This window comes from Pteropus alecto, unplaced genomic scaffold (assembly GCF_000325575.1).
Source record: "Pteropus alecto unplaced genomic scaffold, ASM32557v1 scaffold398, whole genome shotgun sequence".
NCBI classification, from domain to species: domain Eukaryota; kingdom Metazoa; phylum Chordata; class Mammalia; order Chiroptera; family Pteropodidae; genus Pteropus; species Pteropus alecto.
Window position 1 is genome coordinate 6,907,442 of NW_006442497.1, and position 19,403 is coordinate 6,926,844.

Consider the following 19,403-nt stretch of genomic DNA (forward strand, 5'->3'; position numbering starts at 1 on the left):
CAAATTTTTACTTCTTTACCCCTTCACCTTTTTCACCCAGCCCCACAACTCCCATCTGGCAATCATCGGTTTGTTCTCTGTATCTATTATGAGTCTGTTTCTGTTTGGTTTGTTCATTTATTTTGTTTTATAGATTCCACATATAAGTGAGATCATATGGTATTTGTCTTTCTCTGTCTGACTTATTTCACTTGGCATAATACCCTAAGTCCATCCATGTCACTGCAATAGTAAGATTTCATTTTTTTTTTTATGGCTGAGTAATATTCCATTGTATACACGTACCATATCTTCATTATCTAATCATCTCTTGATGGACACTTAGGTTGCTTCCATATCTTGGCTATTGTAAATTGCACTGCAGTGAACATAGAGGTGCATATATCTTTTTTATGTAGTGTTGAGAATTTCTTCAGATAAAAACCCAGAAGTGGAATTACTGGGTCATAAGGTAGTTCTATTTTTAATTTTTCGAGGAACCTCCAAACTGTTTTATAGTGGCTATACCAATTTGCAATTCCACCAACAGTACACAAGGATTCCTGTTTCTCCACATCCTCACTAACACTTGTTATTTTAGATTTATTATATTGATGATAGCCATTATGATAGGTATGAGGTAATATCTCATTGTGTTTTAATTTGCATTTCTCTAAAGTGACACTAAGGATCTTTCCATATGTCTATTGACCATCCATATGTTCTCTTTCAAGAAATGTTTATTCAGGTCCTCTGCCCATTTTTTAATTAGATTATTTGGGTTTTGGTTGAATTCTGGTTCTTCATAAATTTTAGATATTAACCCCTTATCAGATGAATCATTGGCAAATATCTTCTCCCATTCAGTAGGTTTTCTTTTAATTTTGTTGATGGTTTCCTTTGCTGTGCAAAAATATTTTAGTTTGATATAGTCTTATTAGTATATTTTTTTCCTGTTTTCCCCTTGCCTAAGGAGATATATCAGAAAAAAATATTACTAAGAGCAAAGTCAGAGAGTTTATTGTGTATGTTTTCTTCCAGGAGTTTTATGGTTTCAGGTCTTACATTTGAGTCTCTATTCATTTTGAATATATCATTGTATATGGTGTAACAAGGTGGTCCAGATTAATTTTTCTTGCATGTATCTGTCTAGTTTTCTCAACACTATTTCTTGACTAGACTGTTTTTATCCCATTATCTATTCTTTCTACCTCCTTTGATGTTGATTAAATGACCATATAAACATGGGTTTATGTCTGGGCTCTCTATTCTTTTCCCTTGATCTCTGTGTCTGTTTTTATGCCAGTACTATGTTGTTTTGATTACTATAGCTTTGAAGAGTAGTTTGATATCAGGTAGTGTGATACCTCCAACTTTGTTCTTCTTTCCCAAGATTGCCATGGCTATTCAGGATTTTTTATGGTTTCATATAAATTTCAAGATTATTTGTTCTAGTTCCATGAAAAATGCCATTGGTATTTTGATAGGGATTGCATTGGATATAGATTGCTTTAAGTAGTTAATTCTTCCTATCCATGAACACAGTATATGCTTCTATTTATTTGTATTTTCTTCCATTTCTTTCTTCAATGACTTATAATTTTTCCAAGTACAGATCTTTTACCTCCTTGGTTAATTTTATTCCTAAGTATTTCATTGTTTTTGATGCAATTGGAAATGGGATTGTTTTCTTAATTCTCTTTCTGATAGTTCATTATTGGTGTGTAAAAATACAACTGATTTCTGGATATTAATTTCATATCCTGCTACTTTACTGAATTTATTTATCAGTTCTAACAGTTTTTTGATGGAATCTTCAGGATTCTCTATATATACTATCATGTCATCTGCAAATAATGACAATGTTACTTCTTCCCTTCCAATTTAGATGCCTTTCTTTTCTTGTCTGAGTACTGTGGCTAGGACTTCTGATGCTATGTTGAATGATAGTACTGAAAGTGAGCATCATTGTGTTCTTTCTTATCTTAAGGAAAACACTTTTAGCTTTTCTCTGTTGAATATTATATTAGCCATGGGTTTGTCTTATATGGCCTTTATTATACTGAAGTATGTCCCCTCTATTTCCACTTTGCAGAGAGTTTTTATCATATATGGATGCTGAATTTTGTCAAATGTTTTTTCAACATCTATTGATATGATTATATTTTTATTTTTTAATTTGTTGATGTGGTGTATCACATTAATTGATTTGTGGTTATTAAACCAATTTTACATCCCAGGAATAAATCCCACTTGATCATGGTATATGATCTTTTTAATGTATTGCTGAATTCAGTTTGCTAATATTTTGTTGAGGATTTTTGCACCTATATTCATCAGGGATATCGACCTATAATTTTCTCTTTTTTGTAATGTCTATCTGGTTTTGGATTCGGGGTAATGGTGGCCTCATAAAATGAGCTTGAGAGTCTTCTCCACTCTTGAATTTTTTGAAATAGTTTGAAAAGAATAGTGTTAGTTCTTTGAACGTTTGGTGAAATTCACCTCTGAAGCATTCAGTTCAGGACCTTAGTTTGTTGAGAGTTTTTTGATTACTGATTCAATTTTGTCAATAGTAATTGGCCAGCTCAGATTATCTGTTTCTTCTTGACTCAGTCTTGGAAGATTGCATATTTCTAGAATGTATCCATTTCTTCCATATTGTCCAATTTGTTGGCATATAATTAATTGCTCATAATATTTTCTTATAACTCCTTGTGTCTGTGGAGTCAGTTGTCACTCGTCTTTTATTTCTGATTTTACTTATTTAGGTCCTCTCTCCCTTTTTTGTTATGAATCCAGTTAACGATTTATCAATTTTGCTTATTTTGCAAAACCATTTGTAGTGGTTTTTTTTAGACTCTATTTTGTTTATTTCCACTCTGATCTTTATTATTTCCTTTCTTCTACTAACTTTGGGTTTTGATTGTTATTCTTTTTCCAGTTCTTTTAAGTGTAAGGTTAGGTTGTTTATTTGAGATTTTTCTTGAGTCTTGAGGTTGGGCTGTATTGCTATGAATTTCCTTCTCAGCACTGCTTTCACCATGTACCATGGATTTGGGGTGGTTGTGTTTTTATTTTCCTTTGTCTCAAGGCATATTTTAATTTCTTCCTTAATCTCATTGTTAACCTATTTATTGTTTAGTAACATGTTATTGAGCTTCCATGGGTTTGTGTATTTTTTAGTTTTTTTCTTGTAATTGATTTCTTGTTTTATATCATTGCGGTCAAAGAAGATGCTTAATATGATTTCAATCTTCTTAAATTTATTGAGACTTGTTTGTGACCTAACATGTGGTCTCTTGGAAAATGTCCCATGTGCAACCGAGAAGAATATATATTCTGCCACTTTGGGGTGAAATGCTCTAAAAATATCAATTCAATTCATATGGCCTAGTGTGTCATTTAAAGCCACTGTTTCCTTGTTGATTTTCTGTCTGGAAGATCTGACCATTGGTGTCAATGGAGTGCTAAACTTCTCTGCTATGACTGTATGATTGTCGGTCTCTCCTTTTATACTGGTCAATATTTGCTTTACATATTTAGGTGCTCCTATTTGGGGTACATACGTGTTTACTAGGCTATATCCTCTTTTTGTATCGACCCCCTTATTGTTATATAATGTCCTTTTACTGTCTTTTATGAAAGCCTTTGTTTTAAAGTCTATTTGGTCTAATATAATTATTGCTACCCAAGTTTTTTCTGTTTCCATTTACATGAAATGTCTTTTTTCATCCCTTTACTTTTAATCTGTGTGTCTCTCAATCTGAAGTGAGTCTCTTGTTGACACTATACATATTGGTCTTGTTTTCTTACACATTCAGCTACCCTGTCTTTTTATTGGAGCATTTAATTCATTTACATTTAAATAATTATTCATAGGTACATAGTTACTGCCATTTTATTATTCATATGTATGTTCTCCCCCACTCCCATGTCATCTTCTTAAAGAAGTCCCTATAACATTTCTTGTAATACTGGCTTGGTGGTGATGAATTCCTTTAGCTTTTTCCTTTCTGGGAAGCTCTTTATCACACCTTCAGTTTTAATTGATAGCCTTTCTGGGTAGAACCATCTTGATTGTAGGTCCTTGCTTTTCATCAGTTTGAATATTTTGTGCCAATTCCTTCTGGCCTGCAAAGTTTCTGTTGAAAAATCGGCTGACTGTCTTATGGGAGTACCCTTGTAAGTAATTGGCTGCCTTTCTCTTATTGCTTTTAGGATTCTCTCTTTTGTCTTTAACCTTTGTTATTTTAATTATGATGAGTATGTAAGCCTGTTTGAGTCATCTTTTTTGGAACTCTGTTCTTCCTGGACTTACATATCTATTTCCTTCTCCAGGTTATGGGAGTTTTCACTCATTATTTCTTCAAATATGTTCTCAATCCCTTGCTCTTTCTTCTGTTATCCCTATGATGAAAATGTTATGTTTGATGTCCCAGAGGTCCCTTAAAAGACTTTCCTTGGGAATCAAGGAAAAAGTGGCGTAGATGATAAAGGCTTTGTTCATCCTTCTTGCAACCAAATCAAAGTCATGACAGAAACATGGAGCAAACAGCAAGCAGAGTTGCCTGGAATCTAGATGAACAGAAGTACTAAAACTAGGGAGAGAAATAAGAAATCGCCCTGCAATGGCAGAAGGTAGGAAGGGGCAATGATGCAAGAGCTGCTGCGTGGGACAGAGGCTATGGCAGCTGCAGATACCTCTTAAAGAGGCCGCATCTGCAAGTGGACTTTTGGATGACAGATTTGCTCACTCTGAGAACTAGCACCAGGTCAGCTGCTCGGGGGGCATCAGGGACTTACGGGGGGACACTGAGTTGTTGAAGTGAGGGCCAGAAACTAGGCTCTCTCCAGGCAGAAGTGCTGGCGGTATCTATTGTTCCTCTGTCGAGCCCTCCTCCTCCCAGTGTGCAGATGCAGTGCTGCCATAGCTGAGATATCATCAAACTGGATAACAGACGTCACTCCACCCAGAGGATTCCCTGAAACTCTGTCTCCCCCAACTTGCAGCCCCACCCAAGCCACATCCAGTTGTGTCTTTGGTGAGTCCAGTGCTCTTTGCTGAGCCAATTCCAAGACTCACACTGGTGGCAGCTGGCCTCCATTTCTAGTGTGACTTCTTGAAGCAACTATAAGCACAGCATCTGTGGATTGCTTGCTGAATCTTAACAGGTGGCCCCAGAGGGGCACAGGCTGGGGTTAAACTTGGCCTGCAGCTGAACCCCTCTCAGGGCTGTGTCGCTGAACACCTAATATACAAAGCCACACTAATAAGACCGGGAGACTTAGGAGCTTTGCTTAGTACATAGAAACAGACACAGAAAGGCAGCCAAAATGGGCAGAAGTGAAAGCAGAAACCATATAAGAGAGCAGAATAGAGATCCAGAAATAATGGAGTCAAGTGAACTAACAGATACCAAGTTCAAAATACTAGTTGTAAAGATGCTCAGTGAACTTAAGGAAAGTGTAGATGAACACAGTGAAACCTTTAACAAAGAGCTAAACAAACATGGAAATGGAAATTATAAAAGGGAACCAGTCAGAAGTGAAGAACACATTATCTAAAATGAAGAGTGTATTAGAGGGAATCAACAGACTGGATAAAGAAGGGGATTGAACTACTGATATAGAGGATGGGGAAGCCAAGGACACTCAATCAGAATGGCAAGAAAAAAGAAGCCAAGACTACAATAATAATTTAAGGAGTCTATGGGACACTATTAAATGTAAAAATATTCATGTCATAGTGCTACCCAAAGGAAAACAAGTTGAAGAGCTATTTGAAGAAATAATGATGGAAAACTTCCCTCACCGGGTGAAAGAAATAGACACACAACCGCAGAAAGCTCAGAGAGTCCCAAAAAATATGAACCCAAAGAGGCCCACACCAAAACACATCATAATTAAAATGCCTAAGGTTAAATACAAAGAGAGAATCTTAAAAGCAACAAGAGAAAAAGTTAGTTACCTAGAGGGGAGCACCTGTAAGACTGGCAGCTGATTTCTCAAAAGAAACTATGAAGGACAGAAGGGCTTGACACAAAATATTTGACGTGATGAAAACCCAGGATCTACAACCAAGAATACTTTATCCAGCAAAGCTATCATTTAGAGCCAAAGGACAGATAAAGAGCTTCCAGGACAAAAATAAGCTAAAGGAATTTATTAACACCAAGCCAGTATTACAGGAAATGTTGGAGAGACTTTTTTAAGAAGAAAAATCATGTATCAAAAACATGAATAAATAATTGTAATAACTACATTCCTATCAACAGCTACTTCAAATGGAAACAAATTAAGTGCTCCGACTAAAAGATCAAGTGGCTGAATGGGTAAGAAAACAAGACCACTACATATGCTGCCTATAAGAGACTCACTTCAGATTAAAAGACTCACACAGACTAAAAGGAAGAGGATAGAAAAAGATATTGCTTTGATGGATCTAGAGAGTATTGTGCTGAATGAAGTAAGTCTGATAGAGAAAGACAAATACCACTTGATTTCACTACATGTAGAACCTAAAGAACAAAATAAACAACAACAACAACAATGGAAACAAACTCATAGATACAGAGGATATTTTGAGGGCTGCTAGATAGGAGAGGGTTTGGGAGGATGGTGAAAAAGGGCAAAGGGATTAAGTACAAATGTATAGTTATAAAGTGTAGCATAAGGAAAATAGTTAACAATGTAAGGGGAAGAAGGTACTAGATTTAGTGGGGTGATCACTTTGTGAGACTTAGATCCCTAATCATTATACTATATAACTAAAACCAATATTGTATGCCAACTTGAAAAAAACTCATTGAATTGTACAATGTAATTATGAGCAACTAATTGTCTATTATATTTCCATAAAGCTAGATAAAAAAGACTTTATTTTTTTTGGATTCTTTTTTTCTTTTTGCTGTTCTGATTGGTTGGGTGTTTGCTGCTATCTTGTCTTCCAAATTGCTGATTTGATCCTCTGCTTTAACTAATCTATTGATTTTTTTCTAGTATATTTTTCATTTCAATAACTGTAATTCTTCATTTTTGACTGGTTCTTTTTTATGTTTTTGATCTCTATTTTTGTTTCCTATCTCTTTGTTGAAGTTCTCACTGAGATTATCTATTCGTCCCCTAAATTCATTGAACATTTTTATAGTTATTGTTTAGAATTCTTTATCTGGTAGTTTGCTTGCTTCCATTTCATTCAGGGTTTTGTTTTGTTTTGTTTTGTTTCTTTGTGGCGCTTTCTCCTGTTCTTTCATTTGGGACATGTTTCTTTGTTTTCTCATTTTGGCTGCCTCTCTGTATTCATTTCTATGTATTGGGTGGATTTGCTATATCTTCCAGCCTGGGTCAGGTGGCTTTATGTAGCAGGTGCTTTGTGTGGCCCAGTCATGCGGTCTCTCTGGTCATCTGAGCCAAGTGTTCCAGGAGTGTCCCTTGTGTGGGTTTTGTTTGCTCTGCTGTCGTAGTTAAGCCTTGATTGCTCTTGGCACATTAGTGGGTGGGATTGACTCTCAAGCTGGGCATGAGGCTCTCTTTGGGGACCGACCCTATGGAGTGGGATTCTCTCCAGCGGTTTCATGTGCCTATTGAGACCACTCTTTGATTGTGCCACGAGGGTTAATCAGATGGTGCTTTGTTGTTCAACACCAGCCTCTGGGTATATTGGTTCTAGGGTTCCATGGGAGGGGCTTCCATGAAGGTCAAAGTCAACTGCTGCCTGTGACTGGCCTGGGGCTACTTGATAGGAGCTACAATGCAATCAGTGGTTGGTCTCTGCCTGTGCTGGACCTGAAAGCATATATGAGAGACCATGCTGCACATCATGGCCAGCTGCCACCAGCACCAGGCTTGGGGCAGCTTAGCAAATGGTACAGGGCAATCCAAGGCCTGAGGCTGCCTGCCAGCTTTCCATAAGGCTCAGTAGCTGAAAGAGCTTCAGAAGTATGAGAGCTGAGTGAAGTGGGTACCCAGGGAGCCATCAGGGTGAGGTGAGTGGTGTTCATCAAATTAGCAGATTCAGATGTGGTGCCAGTGCTGAGTCTGGCCACTTGCAAAAGTCTCAGATCATACCAAGGCCAGTTGCACCTGTCTTGGGCCTGAAGACCCCCAAGAAACACTGCAGCTTGAGCCAGGACTGATTGCTCACCACCAAAGTATCCCTGGAGGCACTCAAATTGAGGCCTGTTAACTGCTGCTGAATGAGCCTCCTGCCAAGAGGGCAGGGTGGGATTTGTTGCCCAGCCATGAATATGCCTCTGGCAATTCGTGAGTGGGATAGGGTGGGTTACCAGGGAGTTGCCAAGGTGGATTGAGCAAGAGTTCACCACACCAATGAAGATTCAGATTTGGCCATGGGTGAGAGCTCAACACAGGCAAGATGACGCCTGCCTGTAGGCTGCACAGGAGGAGGGCACAACACAGAAATAATAGCAGCTGTCCCTCCAGCCCTCTCCCTGAAGACACAATTTAGTCTTTCCAGTCTTGTACTGCACAATTTATGTCTCTTGTGCTTCCACAGCTGTTGTCTCTCTGCCAGAGGCCAGGGTGATTGTCTATGAGCCCATGGGCCCTTTAAGAAAACATCTGGGTTTCCAGCAGCCTTCTGTCTCACCCAAATAGTCGAAATCTCCACTGATTTTTACAGTCAAATTTTGCGAGGACTCCTCTTCCCAGCACTGGAAGCCTGAGCTGGGGAGCCCAGTCTCAATGTGGCCTCTTATTTACATCCTTAGATATAGTAAGTAGTTCTGCTTAGCTAGTCTTCAGATGGTTGTTCAGGTTGATCTATAATGTAGTTGTAATTTTAATGCGGTCATGGGAGGAACCAAGTGCAGTATTTACTTATTCTTCCATCTTGACTGGAACTCCTACTTTTGCCTTATAACTTTTTTACTTGCTTTAGTGTTGGTTGATCCACTGCTTTTATTATGTGTTTGCCTTTGTCAGTGAGAATTTTTTTCTTGCAATATGTTCTTATTCATATTTTTTTATTATTATTTTCTTCTTTAAGAAATTCCTTTAACATTTCTTATAATACTGGTTTGGTGGTGATGAATTCCTTCAACTTTTCCTTATCTGAGAAGCACTTTGTCTCCTCCAATTTTAAATGATAGCTTTGTTGGGTAGAATAATCTTGGTTGTAGGTCTCTGCTTTTCATCACTTTGAATATTTTGTACCAGTCCTTCTGGCCTGCAAAGTTTCTGTTGTGATATCAGTGACAGTCTTATAGGAACTCCCTTGAGGGTAACTAACTGCTTTGATCTTGCTGCTTTTAAGATTCTCTCTTTGTATTTAATCTTTGGCATTTTATTATAATGTCTCAATGTAGGCCTCATTGGATTCATCAAAGAGTCCTTTGTTTGGAACTCTCTGTACTTCCTACATTTGTATATCTATTTCCTTCACTAAATTAGGGAATTTTTGTCATTATTTCTTAAAATAGATTTTCAAACTTTTTGTTTGGTACCACTGTGATGTGAATGTTGTTAGGCTTGACATTGTCCCAAAGGTCTCTTAATCTAGCCTCAGTTTTTTTTAAATCGTTTCTTATTTTTGCTGTTCTAATTGACTGTTTTCCACTATCATATATTCCAAATCGCTAATTCGATCCTCTGCTTTATCTAATCTTCTATTGATTCCATCTAAGATGTTCTTCATTTCAGTTATTGTATTTTTTATGTCTGACTGATTTTTTTGTGGTTTCTATCTCTCTCTCTCTCTCTTTTTTTTTTTTTTGTTACCTATCTCTTTGTTGAAGTTCTCACTCAGATCATCTAGTTTTCCCCTAAGTTTATTGAGCATTCTTATAACTAGTGTTTTGAATTCTGCATCTGGTAGACTGTTTGACTCTACTTCATTTAGTTCTTTTTATGGAGTTTTGTCTTGTTTTATTCTATTAGGATATGTTTGTCTCCTCATTTTGGCTGCCTCCCTGTTTTTGTTTCTCTGTATTAGATAGATCTGCTATATCTCCCAGTCTTGGCAGAGTTGCCTATGTAGCTGGTCTCCTGTGGGGCCCAGTGACACAGTCTCCATGATCACTTGAGCCAGATGTTTCAGGGGTGCTTTTTTGTGGGTTATGTGTGCTCTCCTATTGTAGTTGAGCCTTGATTGCTATTGGCACATCAGTGAGTAGGATGAACCCTCAGGCTAACTGGCTGTGAGGACTGGCCATGACTACAGCAGATAAGTTGTTGTGCAGGGGCTGACCCCATGGAGCAGGATTCACTTTAGTGGGGCTCTTGTGCCTGCCAAGTCAATCCTTTGGGTGTGCTGTTCATGACACTAATTGTGTAATGCTCTGGTGTAGTCTGAAGCTGGCTACCAGGAGTGTTGCTTCTGGAGCCTCTTGAGAGGGGCTCCAGTGCAGGCCAGGGTCAGCAGCTGCCTGTGTCTGGATCAAGGTCACCTGGTAGGATATACAAAGTGAACTTCAGTTGGTAGTTTTCTATGCTGACTTCAAGGCACCTGGGAGTGATTATTCTGGATACCAAGGCCAGCTGCCACTAGTGGTAGGCTTGGGGCTGGTTAGCAAAAAGTATAGGGCATACCAAGGCCAGCCACTGCTTGTTTGGGATTTGTGGACCTTGGAGAGATATTAGGAAAAGTCTGCAGAAGCAGAGCAGGCCCAGGCCAGCAGCTTGTGTGGATTAGCATCTGAAAGAGGTTTGCGTCAGGAAGGGTCTCAGAGAATCACCAGAGTAGGGCAAGAGTGATGTTAACCTGGTTAATGGAGACCCAGACTTGGCGCCTGCCTGTGCCTGTAGGCTAGGTTGGGGGAGGGCTCAACAAAGGAACAGTGGCACTTGTAGGCACTTTACATGAAGAGCTTCCCCTTCAGTCTTCACTCTGAATCCAGACAAATCAGTTCTTTCCTGTATGCCTCTGGCACTTTTTGAGCTGCTGTCCCTTCTCTGGAGTTTAGGGCAAGTGAGTCTGTACTTAAGCCCTTCAAGAGGATGCTTAAGTCTTCTCAGACCTCCATCTCACCTAGACTGAGTCCCTGATGATTTTCACAGCAAGATGTTGTAAGGACTCTTCTTTCAGGCACTGGTGCTTTGGGTTGGGGAATCTGCTGTGAGGCTGGGACCTCTGGCTCCTCAGTGGGGACCTCTGCAACTGAGATATCCCTCCTGATTTTTAACCACAATACATGGATTAAATTCTGCATCTCTGCCCCTCCTACCAGTCTGGACATGGCTTCTTCTTTATATCCTTGGTTATGAGTTCTGTTCAGCTAGTCTTCAGAAGGTTTTCAAGGGTGGTTCTATAATTTAGTTGTAATTTCGATGTGGTCATGGGAGGAGGCAACCACGTTTATCTACTCCTCCATCTTTGACGTCATAAATTTCTAATTTATTGGCATAAAATTGTTTATAATATCCTATTATCTTTTAATTATCTGTTGTATCTGACATTATGTTCTTTTTCTTATTCTGGATATTGATCATGTGTGCCTTTTCTGTTTTTTATATTTATATTCTATCAGCCTTACTAGAGAGTTTTCAATTGTGCTAATCTTTTCAAAAAACCTGAAGTTACCAATATTATGTTTTTTACTTTATTTAGTAGATGCTCTATTTGATATGTTTTTATATTGTTAATATTTACTCTTTTATTTATATTTCTCTCTTCCTATTTACTTTGGGTTTGGGATTAGTTTGTTCTTTTCTAACTTCTTGACATGGCTATTATGATCATTGTCAGCCTTCCTAGTATAGTGCCCCTCTTCTTATTATTAAATGAACTTCTTTATATCTAAAATTGGCTCTTTCTTTAATGTCAACTTTGTATGATATTATTATGGCTAGTTTATGTATTTTTAGTATTTTTATGCTATGTTTTCCAGCTTCTTATTCCAGCTTTTTTGTATTCCTGTATTTAAGGTATATCTCCTATAGGCAGTATATAGTTAGATTTCTTAAAAATCTAGTCTGATAATCGTTGTCTTTTAATTAAAAAGTTTAGCTCATTTATATTTGATGTTATTTTATATAATATATTTATGATTAAATCTATATTTGTTTTCAATATGTCTTATCTATTGTTTTCTTTTCTCTATATTTTATTGAACTAATCATACATTTTTTTATTTTTTTTATATTCTCCCTCGTTTAGTATGCTATACATCCTTTTACTATTCATCTAATGGTTACCAAATGCATCATCTTATCCTTTTTTTCTTTTATAAATCAATATTTTTATCAATTACCATACAACAAAATGGACTTAGAACAATTTACCTCCCATCAGTGTTTATGCTATTGTTATTTATTTTAATTCAGTGTATGTTGAAATTCTATACTATACCAATATGTTTTTTTAAGTCAACATTTATGACTCTTCCCATTGATCTTTTATCCCTGCTGCATTTCTGTTGTTCCATTTAGAATAATTTTCATTCTGCTAGGAGAATTGCTTGTGAATTGGCAAATGTCTGAAGAAGAAAAATGGTGCCAAATTTTGGGTCGATCTCTCTTGCTTCTCTTTCTCTAGTATCTTAGCCCATCAAGTCCTCACTGCCTTGGTTACTCTCTAATGCCTCTAAATAAAGATAAAGCTTTAAAAATAATTTTGTATCTTTCGTACTTGACTTCAGTGGGCTGGTTCGTGATCTGCTATTCTGCCATTAGTGAAAGCAGAAATCTTATTGGAGGTTCTTGCTATGTTAGAGTCCTTCAATTAAAGGACTCAATATTAGTACATTCATTCTTTCAATAAGCAGTCACTGAGAATCTTGTATATGTCAGGAACCATGCTAGATGCTAGTAATACAATGATCAAAACAAACCACATTCAAAATGAAATGTCTCATTTCCCTGCCTTTGAGATGCTCATCATGACCTAGGAGAAGCAAAGAAAAATAACTTCAGAAACTAATAATTCTCTTATAATAAATATTTATATATAAAGCATTATATGTGGTACATCAGAGGTAGTAATGTTAGAAAAGAAGATGTCATGGAAGACTTCAATAAATAGGTATAGATTGATCTAGACCTTGAAATACTAGCCTAATAAGCAAAGAAAAAAGCATGAAGATACAGAAAGTATGTAGGGTCAGGAAGTAGTTTGAATGTTGTAAAACTGAAATCTAGATTTTATGGGAAGTGGTGATAAGTGTGACCATGAGGAAGCAGACTAGTAGTCATATTATGACCAGAACTTTCTGCCATGCTTATGAATCTGGGAATTATTCTGTCAGTAATGAGGAACCCTTTTTTTTTTTAAGACAAGAAAGAAAGCAATGAAGGGAAACACAGAAATAAATGAGTTTGAAGTTATAGGATTTGTTAAGATTGTTGAGGGCGTCGAATCTTAGTGGTCTTCATTTTTTCAGTGAAAAAGAAAGCTAAAATGTTGGCTAATAGTAACAGATGTAACCAGAGATATTTGAAAAGAGTAGTAAATATCTGGAATAATCCCTGTGGTATATAGGAAAGAGAACCTACTAGAGATAAATGGAATGGTGACCTGCAAAGATTAGCTATTTTCATTTCAGCCCTTTGTCGTCATTCTGATTTTACATAAGCAATTGTCGCTTAGACTAGTTTTCAAAATGGCACTTATGGAATGGAATACGGTAGAGGGAGAAGCACCTCTCCCCTCATTGTAGTGATTTGGAATGTAGTGGTTAAAATTCCAGTCTCTAAGATCAGCCAAAGCTGATTTCAAAACCTTTTGTTTTAAACTAAGGCCATTTACTGTGTGACATTGGGCATGCTTCCTATTTTTCTGATTCCAATTTCCACACTATGCAAAATAGATATATTATAAAAATTATTTTATGGGATCATCATGATGGTTTAATGAGCTTTGTCTAACAAAACATCTAATCCAATATCTATCACATAACTGGCTTCAATAAATTGTAGCTGTTGTAGTTTTAAATTTTTATTCATGCTTTTTGTTTGTTTGTTTGTTTGTTTTGTTTATTCTCTTTAAAGGGCATTCTTTTCTCCTCAGTGGAATGTATAAAATCCACACAGGACCTAGTAAAACTCTATCTGCATGAATCAAATCGAGTTTATCGGGATAAGATGGTGGAAGAAAATGACTTTGATCTTTTTGATAAAATCCAGACAGAAGTGGTCAAGAAAATTTTTGATGTGAGTATTGCCCTGGGATTTTCTTACATTTGAAAAATAATGATAATTATGCAGATGTTCACCCATAAATTGGAGAAAATCAGAGATTAGATAAGGAAAGAAAGATCTATTACTATTTCTCTGAAGTGAAAAGTGCTGCGATAATAAGATATGAATTAATCATAGAATCTCAGTGTTGAGAAGGTCTGTGGAGATCATCTGATCCAAACTCTCCTTTTGTACTAACTTTTCAATAGCATTTCCCAGATTGGTCATCCCAGTTGATTCTCCAGCATCCTTGGAGATGCACAATCTCATCTTTTCCAAGGAAGCCATTTTAGAACTGTGAATGACTGGAAATTTGGAACAGTTTTGAAATTTGGAAATTTTGGAACAGTTTTGAAGACTTTAAATTTCTTATAATGATCTAAAATTTATCTTCCTGTCTACTAATCCTAGGTCTACATGACAAATCTTCAAATATTTTAAAACCATTCGTCCTGTCCTTCCTAGATCTTCTCTTCTCTAAGACAAATAGCCTCTATTCTTTTAGCCATTTCTGACATGGCTTGTTTTCAAACTCAGAGTAATTTGACATCATCTTGATTACTTTTCCATCAGTTCTCCCCTCTGAAATCATGGTGCCTGACTTTCATCACACAATCCAATTAAGTTCTGACCAAAAACAAGATCATCCTTCCTCTCTTCTTATGTTCTATAACTTTGTTACTATGTTTTCTAAAATGTGTCCTGCTAAATAGTTGTTACCACTATATACTCCTTTGAAAGAAGGTATCTATGACTTCTCAAGTTGAGAAAGTATATTATATTCCTTTTAGAAATTCACAGTATATTCAACACATTAAAGCCCTGAAAATCTTTAATAACCATGATTCATATACTATTTCCAAAATATATTGAACTCCACAATTCTTTTCCCTCTATAAAACCTATGAATAGTTTTCAGAATAAATGGTCCATAGAATATGCCTTGGAAAACACTGATACATAAACACACCCTAAGATCACATTACATTTCTTAGTGTCAAAATTCCCCACAACTAACACCGAGCTTTCTGTTGACCAAAGTCTGTATTTTCCACACATACTGCTTGGCTGTCCTCTCTTGAACTTAAAAATATAATCTTGCATTTAAATGTTTCGAGTTGTCCCTATGCTCACTTGTTAGGTTTAACTCCATATTTTTTCTATAAGATCCTGGCTCTATCTCTGAAGATATTTACAGTCCACCCCAATCTCTGTGATAGCCTTTTGAAAGTTTGGACAGCATTTTAAGTAACTTGTCTTGGTCTGCTCTTTACTAATCCAAACACCCCGAATTCCTCCACATGTGCCATCATTTTTACATGGCTTGATGTTCAACACTTACATCTTAGATACTCCTCTCTGAGCATTGTGGAATTCACCATTTTATGTATTCATTGTTAGCTCTGCAAATGAGCCTTGGCTGTCTTCTTAAATTGGTCTAAGCTAGCACTTCAGTGTGACAACACAAGTCTTTGAAATGTAGTTTCTTATGTGGGCCTGTTACTAAGGACACATTCTTTTGATCGCAGATGTAGATATAATTGATACTGTCATCCTTCCCCAACAATATTTGAAATGCCAGCCTGAAGCACTTTTAACTGTACCAAATTTTGGTATTGTTATTAAAGAAAATTTGCCAAATTTCCACCAAGGAAGTGCTACAGTACAATTTCTATCATTAAAAGCTTAAAGTTCTCTGATTTGTGGCCCATATGTGATATGGTGTCATTACTAAGAAATCTTGGATTTACTATGTGCGTCGATTTTCTCTCTCCCTTCTACACAGTCTGGCTCTAGTCATAAAATTAGAGACTTATTTTATTCATCAAAAAGTCTTTGTAGACCAGGCTTTTCAGACCTGCACTTTCATTGTTCTTTATTAGATCATTAGTGTAAATTTACTGCCATCAGGACTGATTCCCAGTATACTAATTAATTTTCAAACTGGGTAAATGTACTCCCACATCACTTTCCCACATGTTTTCCTCAGCTAGAAAGAATGGCTCTTCTGCATTACATTAAATCTTATCCAAATGTTTGGATATTTTTTGTTAATGCCTAGCAAAGCCAGAATAGTTGAAGAGTTTTCTATTGCCCTGAAACTACCTTCAAAATATAATAACTCTTTGATATTTAAATCTTTCCACTTCTTTCTTATAACCAGGCAGCAGTCCTGGTTTCTCTATAGATGTTACTGATATCCTCACTTTCCCTCCATTAGGTTTAATGAATCTTGTCCCTTGAGCTTAAAAGTCTAACCCACAGTGCCCCTTTGCCCTGGGCAATGCCCCTGCTGGTGAACAGCATACTGATGATTACCTCTTTTCAGGTGGATTTTCCAGTTTGACCTTTAGGAGAAAAGAATGGTAGGTAGGGACAATTGCTTGTACTGGTATAAATTTTTAATTGTGCATTAGAAAACCTATTCTTTCTTGGACTTGCTTCCTCTACAATTCTTCTTACTCTTGAAATCTCTTGTATTTGGGTTTTGATGAGTAAGTAGCTCCTTTCTAAATTAAAAAAAAAAAAAGCTGCATCTTCAATACTTAGAGAACAGATTAGTGTTAAAGGAACATAGACTCCATATCTTATATCTTTTAGTTAATTGAGTTATACTAGGTACTTATTAAACATGATAAGATTTGTCCTGGAGGCAACGGTTGACACAAAATAAGCCCAAATTCTTATGAAACTTTTATAAATAGGGGATTCTACTGAAAATGCTTTAGGATTATCATGTCCTTATAAACAAACCAGTTATCTAATGATAGCTGGTGGCACATTCTTCAGCAACAAAGCCCTCTATGCTAAGCTTATAAAGTTGGGACTGGCATCCTGTAGTGTGCAACATCACAGGAAACAAAAAAGAACATTTTATGGCATTGCTGCGGATTGAGGAGCAAGACATGTTGGAATGGGGAGATGACACTGGGTCATGATCTCCTTCAACCAACAATGGTTAAAGAGCCTTTGCTTCAGGAAATCCACTCTTGTGTCCCATCTACTCCTCTGCTCAGACATGGGCTCTTTCCATTCCCATCTGCAGTCCAAAAGAAAAAACAAAAATTATCCGTGACTTTGTGGCGCTGATAAACAAATGTTAAACATTCACTTTAGAGGGCTTCTCAAGAGGAAGGAAGTGTTGAAATCAGCACTGATATTTAATTTTTAGGGAGTGTGCAGAGAGAAAAGGTAAATCTAGTGTCTCTAATCTTTGTGGAACCAGAATTGAGAGTCAGTAAGGAGTGTCCTTGTCCCTGTGTCTCATTGCCAGGATATTGAAGAGACTATGGAGCAGACCCGAAGCCTGAACATGTATTGTCACTTTGCTAATGGCATTGGTGAGCCCAAGTACATGCCTGTACAATCATGGGAACTTTTGACCCAGACTCTGGTGGAAGCCTTGGAGAACCACAATGAAGTTAATACAGTGATGGACTTGGTTCTCTTTGAGGATGCTATACGCCATGTGTAAGTGTGCTTTCCTTTTCCAGTTGCCTCCTCTTCCCAATATCAGGGGTCTCAATTAGGCATTTGAGGACACTTTGATACAATCAGGAAAGCAGCTACTGCTTCTTCCATGGAGATCAAGATGGCCGCTGCTAGAGCAACAGCAGCTGCTTCTGCCACAGCTTTAAGGAGCATCATAGTGCTGAACTCAAGCAGAACAGAATTGATTTCCTTGTCTGTCATTTACAATCCTTGGGCATGATCATGGTGACACCAAGGGAAAATTTGAGAACATAAAAGGAGCACCAGAAAACTCATACTAAGTTCAAGGACCAGTTTTAAAATAATAAGATTGAAGTTTTTTAAGTACACACATATTTCACAAGTTGAATATCCTTTTAAGTGTTGTTGCTATTGAATGAGTAACTGAAGTAATTATCAAGCCTTTTAGATAATTTATACCATATCAATGCCATCGCTATACTGCTCTTTACATTCCCCGATCTGAGTCTCATTTACCACCCCTCCCTGCCTGGCCCAATCCTTCCAACCTATCCCCAGTACTCATTGTCTTCAGCAGCAAAATCTACTTCATCTTCAACTTCTCTAAACTATACCTTCATTGATAAATTCTAACTGAAACCCAACTGACTCCTGAGTTGAGAAAAGCTGTTTTTTCTTTCCCATTTTATGTACCTTAAGGCCTAGAGAGAAGTAAATAACCCTTTTTACCCTCACCTCACTCCAATGGCATGCTTAAACAATTTATCCTTTTAGCTTTCACAGACTCTAGTTTTTTGAAGCACAAGTAATTGGACTTTCATACTCATTACCTCTCCTTGTTACTGCCAGCTTCTGGCAACCAGCCACTCCTCATCATTTGCCAGTGACCTTGATGCTGGAACCATCCTCCTCTCCTCAGTCATATCTTTCTTTATTCCTAGCATCTGTGTAACACCTTGTCTCTCTGTTCCTTGGCCTCCTTAGCTCCAGTGATCTTTTCACCTATCCCACTTCAGCTACTCACTCACATGTTCCTATCCTAGAATCTCCATCATCAATAATGGACCCACTTCCAAAATCTCAATCTCAAACACCCCACTCTTAAACTTGCACCTCATACCCTTCCACTCACCTGCTCTTCTTCATTCCATACTTCTTCTTCATGAGGTATTATCAATACTTCATTCATGGAGTCATCTACTTTCTCAAATTCCTTTATCCCTTTGTTACCAAGTCTTACTTTCTTCAACCACCATAGACTACATCATCCCAGTGCAAGCTTCCCTAACTTTCTGTCGTTGCATCCAGGTGACAAAACCCCACTATAGTTAAATCCCACTGTCTTTTATACCATGTCTGCCCCTAAGCATATGAAAATTATTGAAAAAAAAATTCTCCACCATGTTGACTTGGTTTCCTCCAGATTTTCAGCCACAAATGTCAAATGAGCCCTCAACTTTGCTAGAAATCCTCCTCCACTACCTTTACTGGCTTCTTCATATTGTGATGAATACATCACACTTTTTTCTTCTCTTCTAAAACTTCTAACATCCTTCCCCTTTCTTTATTCATGGTTAATGAGCACATCTCTTATTTTGATGACATAATGAAAGCAACCAGAAGAGAATTCTCTCATCTCCCTGCCTTCAAATCTAACAGCTTATCTGGATTCTATCCACCTGCATCCCCCCACACAAATATTGACTTTCTTACCATTTCAGTTATTGTTCATACCTAAGGCCAATTCCTCCACATATGCATTGGATCTCCTCTCCTCTCACTTTTCAGTCACTTTACCCTTTCCTACAATTATCTCTCCTCTTCTCTCCTCCCCC

At 37.3% G+C, this 19,403-nt stretch overlaps 1 protein-coding gene across 1 annotated transcript in view; it reads left to right on the forward strand.

The window, feature by feature from the left end:
- DNAH9 (dynein axonemal heavy chain 9) overlaps positions 1-19,403 on the forward strand; it is a 312,771-nt gene that overhangs the window by 174,504 nt on the left and 118,864 nt on the right. Inside the window, 2 exon segments of the mRNA XM_006922399.3 lie at positions 13,927-14,088; positions 17,390-17,586. Of these exon segments, the coding sequence (XP_006922461.1) occupies positions 13,927-14,088; positions 17,390-17,586 (359 nt within the window).